At 32.4% G+C, this 12013-nt stretch overlaps 1 protein-coding gene across 2 annotated transcripts; it reads right to left on the bottom strand.

Annotated features, from left to right (window-relative positions):
* Positions 1–3285: 3285 nt before the first annotated feature.
* On the bottom strand, positions 3286–12005 carry LOC134708249 (DNA repair protein XRCC2-like). 2 transcript variants are annotated; one of them, XM_063568635.1, is made up of 2 exons: positions 10852–10876; positions 3286–4841 (listed from the first exon to the last, which is right to left on the bottom strand). In XM_063568635.1, exons 1-2 carry the CDS (start codon positions 10852–10854, stop codon positions 4002–4004), a joined length of 843 nt encoding a protein of 280 aa, XP_063424705.1. In that variant the 5' UTR covers positions 10855–10876; the 3' UTR covers positions 3286–4001. The 2 variants fall into 2 exon arrangements, with proteins under 2 accessions (XP_063424705.1, XP_063424704.1); XM_063568634.1 differs by lacking the exon at positions 10852–10876 and adding an exon at positions 11870–12005 and having other exon boundaries at positions 3297–4841.
* Positions 12006–12013: the final 8 nt, after the last annotated feature.

The following is a 12013-nucleotide window of genomic DNA, read 5'->3' as shown; positions in this document are numbered from 1 at the left end:
TTTTCTCATAATAATACTAAAAAAAATTACACTGTTCATCTTATAAATATTTCAAATTTCCACAAAGTAGGGAGGACATACAGACATATAAAGATGATAATAATTTTACTTTTATTTGCACATCTGAATGTGTATGAAAATGAATATTTTCAATAACAAGCATTTTAAGATTCTGTTGTAAATTGTGTATTTTTTTCCATTGAAAGCTCATATTCATATTTTTTTCAATTACATTTCATAGTTTTGCAAATTGCCAAAAAAGTATTTAACAGTAGTTGTTTATTATAATATTATAAAAGATTTGTTTAATGTAAAAGATTTTTATTGAATATTGAGATTACTGGTAGGCAAAACTTGATAATCTTGAAAAGCAATAAAAATATTGTTTATTTGTTTACAATACAACATCCTTGTTAATTGAAAATAAGCAACTTAATATTGTTGTAAATCTAGCTGAGAATTCTGAACTTATGATTGTAAAAAACTGCTGTCTCAATAAACTTTGTTGTCAGAAAAGATACAAATAATATATAATTTTTTGTCAGAACTGATCATTAATAGTGTTAATAACATGAATTCCACATGAATAATGTGTGAATTCTTTAATTTTTTGGGGATACCAATTTTAGTTGATTCAGTTGGTATGAGTGAACCACAAATTTAAATGTTCAACACAATACATAGTGTCTATAGGCTAATATCAAACTTTGGTAAAACTTCATTATTAAATTGTCTCTCCATCTACGGGAATTGGTACCCACGCAAATAATTGAGTTTACATTAGTACATTTTTCTATAATAATTAGAAGAAAAGATGTATTGTTTTAGAATGACCACACAGACATTTTGTTCTTTGTCATGATGGTGTACACTTATTACAACATTTATCATTAAATAAATTTGAATACCAGTAACCAATTTTATTGCCAAATGACAGAACCCTTTAACAGTGAGCTTGAACAGTGTTCAAGCTCACATACCTCATGTGAGCAAAGCTTGGATATTCCATTGTCGTGAGACCATATAAGCACTACTCAGCCTGCTCAAAAGAAACTTTTGTCGAAGTATTCTTGGCTTCTATGAAATGGAATGATTAAACATTTGGTCTACAGCTTTTTAAAGTAGGCAATTTCTACATCTGCCATGATTTAATATTTGTTCTGCAGCTTGGTAGCTGAACTGGAGCTAGTAAATAATTTTTACATCTACAATTTAGCTACTACCTGTACTATTTGAAATTTTAGAACACTCATTGTACAAAGAACATTTTTACCAGTTTTCTTAGCTTCAATTTAAGGGCATAAGATACAGTTACAGGGGAGGTAATGACCTTGCTAATGTAAAATGTTATTTTCGCGACGTCAAACTATGACATATCGGGAAAAGATTCATTTTTCGACTGATTTTTATCATTCAAACTGATTTCATGTGAAAACAAGTTCATGGACCCCTATTTTTCAAGACAGCAATTTGTTTCATTTTGCAGGAAGATTATGTGACCCAAATTTTATAAAACTGTAAATAGAGGATTTTTTTTAATTTTGATAAACATGCAGCAAAAATTACGTACTTTCCTCAATTCATGAACATTTGATAAACATGAGTTATTTCTGATTTTAAAAATGCAATTTTGTTAGGTTACTTATATATACAGAAATTACCGATTATTTAACAAAAAAAAAACAATTTGTGTTTATCTTTTATAACAAAAAAGTTATCTCTTTCTTTCGAAAAAGAAATTACGGTCACAAATCTGAATTTTGAACAAATATACAAAATTTCAACCTCATTTTACTCAAAAAGTAGCACATGAAGGTATATTTTTTATTACATATTTGATTTAATCAGGTCAAAAATAGCCAATATACAAATTTTCACGAACTTGTAAATGCAGGATCAAAACTGTATCGTATGCCCTTAATGTTATCAGCTGCATGCAGCAATGCAGGCCAAGACACCAGTATTGGTCTTTTTTTAAAGGAAGCTAATCCTTAGATCTACACACAAAACTATGTTAGTATTTTTTCTTTAAATTTAAGTGCTCTCACAAATCTGTTGTTTAATGATAAATAAAACCATATTTGACATTCATTATAAATGTTGTATGAGTGCAAATGAGACAATTTTCAATCCAAGTCACAATGTGCTAAAAAAAAAACAAATATAGGTCAAAGTACAGCTTTCACCACAGAGCCTTTGCTTACTTCCAACAGAAATCTTTAAAGGGCTTAGTAACTAGCCCAAATGACTAGTGTAAAACCATAGGTCAAACTATATAAAAACAAGAAACACCAATCAACCACATCAACTAATAACAACCACTGAACTACAGGCCCCTGACTAAAGATGGATCCATACAAATGCAGCAGGTTTAAACATTTTAACATGTGCTAACCTTAACCCTAACCTGAGACAGCAGGGTATTATTACACCATAAAAAACAACTATAAAATATCAATTGTAATGGCTCAATGTAGACATTCCAATTAAAAGCAATCACTGAACCATGAAATTGAAGATAAGGACAGATGACAAAGCAGAGAGAAGCTTGTAACATATGGCAACTGCATACAAGTTAAGAATAAATCCAGTTGTTCTACAATCTCACTAAAATCTGATGTTCTGATACGCTACACTCCCCTAACATAGGAGAGTGTAGCGTATCTGAACATCGGATTTTAATGAGATTGGGTGTTCTACCTTTAGAAATATAAAGATTTATATGCAAAGAGCTACCATTGTTGGGCACAGAATTGGCATCCCTATGCATCATATTCTGAGACTTTCTTCACAGGCAAGATAATGAATAGTTTAGCCTTTACATATGATGACAGCTCATACATGTATAGTTGAGTATCCAGGCAAGGTAACCAGTTTGGTACAGTCAGCATACATGGCATATGCAGATGATAAACTTGCATGATTGATAAAATTATACTACTAAGGTTTTCTACTATGCAAATACTTGCATATAAACTAAAACAAATTACTAATAAGCAGTTTTAAAATAATTGGAGTTAGGAAAAGTTTACAATTACAAATTGGTAAAAACTGGTGGGATAAAAAAAATCTTAACTTTTTTTGGCCACTCGTGTTAAAAACCTGTTTTTCATGATACATGTACATTGTATTAACAATTAGTATAAAAATTGATTGGCTTGTGCATAATGAAGAAAAAGCCCTTTTTATTTAGTTTAAAGTTTTATAAAAACAAACTGGAATACAACAAAAAGAAAATCCTTAACAGTCCTGTTCCTTTGCTTTCAGATTTGTTAAATAAGGGAAGATGCTTTGTGCCATTGGTTAATACAATTATGAATACATCCCTTCTTATTCATTGCATGAATACAAAGGTCACTGAAATATTAATTAAGTTTGGTCTTGTCCTCAAAGGATCAACTTTTTTACATTTCAGAAGAATAAGATGCAGTTTTAAGTATTGTCAGATTATATTATAAACATTTAAAATCTCAAACTCTCTCATCAAAGATTGGTTCTTCTATATACATTTATTCAGTGGTTGTCAATGGTCATGCTCGTTGCAGTCTTCCATCATTGTTTTGAGCATAAATAAGGTCCCTTTTGAATTGTTTCACATTTGTCATACTGGAGCCTCTTATACATTTTAGCTTTCCAGTACTCTCTGGTATTGGTTTAGCTCATTTTTGAAGGTTGAAAGGTGAACTAGAGTTGATCACTTTCTTGTCCTCAGGTTTCCGGTTGACAATTGTCTCATTGGCCATCATATCCCATCTAGTTTAATCAAATATTGATTGGTGCTACAACTTACAGTGTGCAGCAATATCTACAATCTAAATATACCTATAGCATTCAATCTGAATGGGAAAGAAATCTTCTGACTTTCTGAATTCAGCATAGAAATGTTCCTCTCTATGTAATATTTGCATGTGCCTTACATTTTTAGCCCTACATGTTAACATCAATTTTTACACAATGTTGCTCTTAAAGAATTTCTATTTTCTTGTAAGAATTTATTTATTTTATTTAAAACATATACCACCTTCATTTATTGTAAACTGAATGTCAACTTTTAAGGAATTACAATACACACTGAAAGATTTCTCCTTGTCAAATATAAGTCTATGTTTTACAAACTTATACCATGATTTACATAAAAATTCAGCATGGTTGTCTTTTAATACCTTCTTCTCTGATGGAGATGCACAGTTGTCCCCCTTAGATTCATTCTCTTTATTTGTCTTTTTAAAGTTTAATGCTTTTGTAGCAAACAATACTAAATTATAGTTATTCACAAGTTTTGACAATTGTTGTACAATATGTTTCATATTTGTTTCCTGCGCCCCAATATTTTCACCGCCATTACATCTATCAATCCAGTAAAATGCAGAAATGGAGTCAATCATAATAACAGCTATATCAGGATTGTTTGAAATTGTTGATTCTAAACTAAGCAGGGTAACAAGTAACTGAAAACTACTTGTACACCTAATAATCATTATTTTCTTTAAACACTCTTTCACAAGTACTTCAATATCATTTGAGGATGTCTTCTTACTTGTGTCTGGTTTGTCATGTTCAGTCTTTACCATAATTCGTTTCTCCATAATATTCACAAGACGCAATATTTGAAATTTATAATCTGTATCAATAAATATGACTCCAGCATTTGCTCCATTTAAATTATAACCATTCCAATCTTTGGGTAAGATTATTGATGTTACAAGTGATAACAACAACTCGGTCTTTCCTGACCCTTCCACACCATATAATTCATACACATCTTTCACATGCGGACCATCTATGAATAATGTATCTTCTATGCCTTGAATACTTGGCCTGCTCCCAAGACGAGCTAATAACTGTAAAAAAGAAAAAAAATGTTTTAACAAGTACTTAAGCCTAATTAAATTCACTAAGTTCACAGATAAGACTAATAATGTTCATGATTTAAGCCTAAGGGAAAAAATTGCATATACATGTACATAATATAAATATGCACAGTGTGCTGCATAAAAAATAATAAATCTTTTCTATAATTATTCGATTCTAGTTACAAATGAGAAGGCGAGATAAAAAGCTTATAAAAAATAATCAATCTAATTCGTCATTAAGTAATTGCTTCGGAGTTATTTCTTAACATATAAAGTAATTTTACATTTATATACAAGTTCATCAAAAACCAAATGATGAATATTTATTCCAATTACATACGTAAAATGTTCATAACAAACAGGCACTAGAGGCTCTAAAGAGCCTGTGTCGCTCACCTTGGTCTATGTGCATATAAAACAAGGACACAAATGGATTCATGACAAAATTGTATTTTGGTGATGGTGATGTTTGAAGTTCTTACTTTACTGAACATTCTTGCTTCTTACAATTATATCTATAATGAACTTTGCCCATTAGTAACAGAGAAAATTATTTGGTAAAAATTTACATAAATTTACCTTATCAATGAAAATTGTTAAAAATTGACTATATAGGGCAAAGCTCCTTAAGGGGTCAATTGACCATGTACTACGGTCGGGAAAGCGACTTCTTCGCCCAAGTCGTGAGCCCTGTGTAGGTCATGTTGACTTATTTGTAGATCTTACTTTGCTGAACATTATTGCTGTTTACAGTTTATCTCTATCTATAATAGTATTCAAGATAATAACCAAAAACGGCAAATTTCTTTAAAAATTACCAGTTGGGGGGCAGCAACCCAACAACAGATTGTTCAATTCATCTAAAAATTTCAGGGAAGAAAGATATTGACTTGATTAACAATTTAACTCCTTGTCAGATTTGCTCTAAATGCTTTGGTTTCAGAGTTATGAGCCAAAATCTACATTTTATCCCTGTTCTATTTTTAGCCGTGGTGACCATCTTGGTTGGATGGCCAGGTTATCAGACACATTTTTCAAACTAGATACCCCAAAGATCATTGTAGCCAACTTTGCATTAATTTGGCCCAGTAGTTTCAGAGGAGAAGATTTTTGTAAAAGATTACTTAGATATATATATGAAAAATGGTTAAAAATTGACTATAAAGGGCAATAACTCCTAAAGGGGTCAACTGACCATTTCATTCATGTTGACTTATTTGTAAATCTAACTTTGCTGAACATTATGGATGTTTACAGTTTATCTCTATCTATAATAATATTCAAGATAATAACCAAACAAGAGGCTCTCAAGAGCCTGAATAGCTCACCTTAATTTTTTTGGTTAAATCTCTCATCAATGATTATTTTGGCTTTTCAATTTATTTAAATGTTCTTTGAATCGTCCTATTTTCTGCAAAAGCAAAAAAAAATCATTTTCTCCTATGTTCTATTTTAGCCATAGGAGCTATGTTTCTGACATACAAGGACAGGGGCGTAGCTAAGTATCAAATCAACTGTAGGCACAAATCGGCAGGGGGTTTTGGGGCCGCTTAAGGCCCACAACAGGTCCCGGGCAGAGCCCTGGTAGGGGGTTCAGGGGGGCTCTAAGCCCCCCCGATGAAAAACGGTTTTCAGTATTTTAGTTGCATAATTTTGTGTACAAAAATATCATCTTAACTGGTTTTTATCATGATAATATTCATGAAGAAAAGTTTGAAGAATTAAGAATAATTTTACATTAACACATGAATTAACGTAGTACCATAAAATATCTGAAGAATTTTTTTCATTACAATATGCCCAGTGTAAATCAGACTAGTTTTAGATTAAGGTCCACAGAGGGTCAAAGGAAAAGATTTTCAACTTTTTTGAACGAATCTTTTTACTCAAATTTGGGCAAAAATTGGTGAAACAAATCTAATATTTCTGAACTTTTATGAATAACTTTAAGATCCAGTTTCATACACAAAGACAATGATAAATTTACTCAAAATCAAGTCGACAGTTTCTTCTGTCGATAAAATCAGTTATACTCACTTCAACATCAGCATTAAGGTGTCAATGGATATAAAGAAATGATAGATTTGAAAGTCGCTCGTCTCCCATTGTCGATCTGAATGTAGGACAGAAAGTCACGGAACAAAAAGTCACAGACAAAAAATTGTGGACAAAAAGTCACAGGACAAAAAGTCTCAATCATGTTTTCTGACTATTTTCATTGAATAAAAAACGCTTATTTCTACTGAAAAATATTTTTGTATTTCTCTTGAACTATTGTTTAAAATATAACATTGTAAACAAAATTTATCAAAAAAATATCAAAGTAAACCAAATTTTTGTTGACCAACAAGTTTCTCAACTTTGTTCGACTATCTAGTTGTTCTTGAACGTGTAACAGTCGACATGTACATCATGTTTCTAACACAAAGTTCCTTACTACTATGAAGGAGTGCAATATTTAGTTGGTGCGCCTTGTAGTTGATGTAGGAAGCCTCTGATGATTGCTCTAGTATTTTTGCCTGCACATCATTATACTTGCCGGACATATTCGCGGCGCCGTCATAACACTGGGCACGGAGATCCCTGATATCAAGGTTTACATGTTCAAAAAACTCAACAATCGTATTAGAAATGGCAATACTTTTTACACTTTTGGCATGTTTAAAACCGATAATTCTTCTCGTATGCTGATTGATATCATTTTTCTTATCTAAGAACCTAACACACGAAGACAATTGCTTTTAAATTTTTTTCAAAGGGGGTATAATCGACACATTTATGTATAGGCACGTGCCTAGTCGAGCCTTAGGTAGCTACGCCCCTGAAGGAAATGAAATTTAAAATTATTCTAGATACTCTGAAACTCATTTAGCCTAAGTTTGGCTGAAATTGATACAGCAGTTTCAAAGGAGAAGATTTTTTAAAGTAAGTCAACATGATGAACAAATTGTGAAAAAGTCTTTAAAGGGCAATAACTCCTTATGGGGTCAATTGACAATTTTGGTCAAATTGACTTATTTGTAGATCTTACTTTGCTTAACATTTTTGCTATTAATAGTTTATCTGTATCTGTAAAATCATCAATTCAGGGGCATTATACCTGAAAAACCAGTTACCCAATTCGGCTGAAAATTTCAGGACAGGTAGACCTTGACCTAATAAATACTTTAACTTCTTGTCTTATTTGCTCTAAATGCTGGAAATTTTGAGATATAGGCCAAAAACTGCATTTTACCCTGTGTTCTATTTTTAGCCATGACGGCCATGTTTTTGACGAAATAGAAAATAAAGCACAAACTTTATTTTATACACCCTACTGATCATTCAGTTGAAGTTTGTTTGAATTTGGTTGAGTAGTTTTAGAGGAGAAGATTTTTTAAAGTTAACAAATATGATGAACAAATTGTGAAAAATTGTCATTAAAGGACAATAACCCCTTAAGGGGTCAATTGACAATTTTGGTCATATTAACTTATTTGTAGATCTTACTTTGCTGATCATTTTTGCTGTTTACAGTTTATCTTTATCTATAATAATATTCAAGATAATGACCAAAAACTGCAAAATTTCCTTAAAATTACCAATTAAGTGGCAGCAACCCAACAATGGTTTGTTTGATTCATCTGAAAATTTCAGGGCTGATAGATCTTGACCTAATGAACATTTACACCCTATGTCAGATTTGCTCTAAATGCTTTCGTTTTTGAGATATAAGCCAAAAACTGCATTTGACCCCTACGTTCTATTTTAAGTAACGGCGGCCATGTTTTTTGATGGATCAAAAATCAAAGCACACACTTTGTGCAGGATAATCTAAGGAACAATCATGCTAAGTTTCATTCAAATCCATTCAGTAGTTTCAGAGAAGAAGATGTTTGAAAAATTGTTAACAACGACAGACGACGACGACGGACGCCAAGTGATGAGAAAAGTTCACATGGCCTTTTAGGCCAGGTGAGCTAAAAACAGCCAAATTTCCTCAAAATTACCAATTCAGGGGCAGCAACCCAACAACAGGTTGATTGAGTCATCTGAAAATATCAGGGCAGATAGATCTTGACCTGATAAACATTTTTACCCCCCATGTCAGATTTCCTCTAAATGCTTTGGTTTTTGAGTTATAAGCCAAAAACTGCATTTTTCCCCTATGTTCTATTTTTAGCCATGGCGGCCATCTTGGTTGGTTGGCCGGGTCAGCGGACACATTTTTTAAACTAGATACCCCAATGATGATTGTGGCCAAGTTTGGTTTAATTTAACCCAGTAGTTCCAGAGGAGAAGATTTTTGTAAAATGTATTCCTTATAAAAAATGAAGATTAAGTAAATTGTTCCTGAACAAACTTCAGTGTTCAGATGAGCAGAAAATGCAATTTGTGTTTAATCCTAATAAATTGATATGAAAAATATCAAATTATCAAAAGGTAGAAAATTAATATAACAAAAGTTACAATATGCATAAAAAAATTAGCTGGTAATGAAGTGGCAGATGAACTGCACTGCACTATAACCTTCATAATTTCTTTTTTTACAACACAAACCTTATTGCCATATAGAGTAAATGATTATATATTATATCGTAGAAAAATAAAGATTACTTTGAAAAGGACAATTAAATTTCTAATAACTCTATAGTTTCTTTAGGTGTCATAATTTTTTGTTCCAAGGAAATAAAATTTAGTGTAATATTAAGCGAGGAAGACAAATGAGACTATACAATGTACCTACAGGGCATTTAGCCATTAAGATTAATTTATTGTGGAGGGAAGAGAAGCCAAACACAGAATAAGGTCTCCTCATTTAATAATATAGAAATTTAACCAAGAAAATTTAACCTTGACCATTGAACAATGAAAATGAGGTCAAGGACAAATGATGCAGGCCTGCTAAACGGCATGACATGGGTTATGTTCTTCTCATATATCTGTATATGTTATGATGGTATGATACTAAACCCCTAACAGGAATGATTGTGCCTGATATTCATATGATGAAATCATAATCTTTCAATCAGTTTAATTGAAGTCTGGAGCTGGCATGTCAGTTAACTGCTAGTAGTCTGTTGTTATTTATGAATAATTGTCATTTTGTTTATTTTCTTTGGTTACATCTTCTGACACCAGACTTGGAACTTCTCTTGAATTGAATTTCAAATGTACGTATTGTTATGCGTTTACTTTTCTACATTGGCTAGAGGTGTAGGGGAGGGTTGAGATCTCATAAACATGTTTAACCCCGCTGCATGTTTGCGCCTGTCCCAAATCAGGAGCCTCTGGTCTTTGTTAGTCTTGTATTATTTTAATTTTAGTTTCTTGTGTACAATTTTGAAATTAGTATGGCGTTCATCATCACTGAACTAGTATATATTTGTTAAGGGGCCAGCTGAAGGACGCCTCCGGGTGCGGGAATTTCTCGTTACAGTGAAGACCTGTTGGTGACCTTCTGCTGTTGTTTTTTCTATGGTTGGGTTGTTGTCTCTTTGATACATTCCCCATTTCCATTCTCAATTTTTTTATTAGACATTACACCTAACAAACAGTTGAAACAGTCCATAAACCAAATATAATTTAACATTTTTTTAGTTCAGTTTTATCAGAGCAAAACAAACTTTAAACTGAACAATGAATCAATACATGTAAATGAGGTCAAGGTCAGATGATACCTGCCAGATTGACATGTAAACCTTACAATCATTCTAACATACAGTTAATCTATTGCTGTTAATATTAAATAAAAACAGACCAAAACACAAAAAAACTTAACATTGACCATTGAACCATTAAAAAGAGTTTAAGAGCAGATTACAACAGCCATAAAAGACATTTAAAACTTGCAATCATTCCTTCAACAAAATATTTTAATAACTGACCTACATGTAAGATAGCTTATTCCATGTCTACACACAAAAACTAAGACTACATTTACCAATGAACCACATGTACATGTATATACCAAAATAGTTATCATTTTACTCATTTATAGTTAAATGTGAGAAATTACCATGATTACTATACTGTTCAATATTTTTCTGATTTTTTCAAGCATCATTTTACTCATTTATAATTATATGTGAGAAATTACCATGATTACTTTAAATACTGTTCAATATTTTTCTGATTTTCAAGCAGTCACTGGACCATGGAAATCATTGGCGGATCCAGGGGGTTCCTTGGGTTGGAAATCCATTGGAACCCCCTTTTTTATAGACGATCAATGCATTTGAATGGGAGCATATAGTTGAAACACTCCCCCCTTTTTACTCTGGGTTGGGGACCCCCCCTTTTTTTTAAACGGCTTGATCCGCCCCTGGAAATGAGATCAAGGACAATCAACTTATGACACCCTGTAACTCTGTAACATAAGGTATCTATGCAGGTTATGAAGCATCCAGGTCTACTACCTTTTGAAATATTTATGTGGTACGTATCTATTAACATGATTAGTCTTGCCACTTCGGCACTTGGAGGGGTTCTCATTGGGGGGTTCCAATCCCGGATCCCGCTTACTGTTTTGTCAGATTCCCGTATCACGCTTACACATAATGTACGTAAGCAATTCTCATTTTTTTGTTATTTCCCAAGTCCCGCAAGACCTTATACCCTGTTTCACGCCACAATAAATTGACTTTCATGTGTCACGCTTACAAAAAATCGTCAATCCCGCATAACGCTTAGATCCCAATACACCTTATCGCTTATCCCGGCTGACGCGGCCGCTTGAACTTTTGACGTCGACAACAATCACTTTTCCATTGTGGCGTCAGATATTTTCTTTTATGACGTCAAAATTTTACGGGAACCTGTGTGATATCCAGTTATGGCGGACAAATAGCTTTAAGCCAAATTAAGGTGTATGTGAAGGGGGCTTGGACTATCCAAAATTATAAAGTATATTTCATTTAAAACAATTAAATCTTTCAAATGAATTGAACATAGATTTAAAATGGTATTTGCAGTTACTGGATAATTAATGACACGTTTCAAACATGCACTCTGAAACACAAATAAACTTATTAGACCTGTGCTCCAGTTTCCACTTTTGACAGATTCATATTTCCCACATATCGCTACTGTCCCTAACAAAAAGTGTTCACTGCAGTATTTCTGTATTCACTTTGATGATACTTTAATAAAAGATCGTATCTGAAATATTTTAAAGTAAT

Source organism: Mytilus trossulus, chromosome 2 (genome assembly GCF_036588685.1).
Source record: "Mytilus trossulus isolate FHL-02 chromosome 2, PNRI_Mtr1.1.1.hap1, whole genome shotgun sequence".
Lineage (NCBI taxonomy): Eukaryota > Metazoa > Mollusca > Bivalvia > Mytilida > Mytilidae > Mytilus > Mytilus trossulus.
This window is presented reverse-complemented; position numbering and strand designations above follow the sequence as displayed.

Coding starts and splice junctions, on each gene's coding strand:
- LOC134708249 (XM_063568634.1), bottom strand. CDS start 11,902: ATGAATCTGTCAAAAGTGGAAACTGGAGCACAG. Junction 4,842..11,869: donor AAGTGGAAACTGGAGCACAG/GTCTAATAAGTT, acceptor TCTTTTTTACAG/TTATTAGCTCGTCTTGGGAG.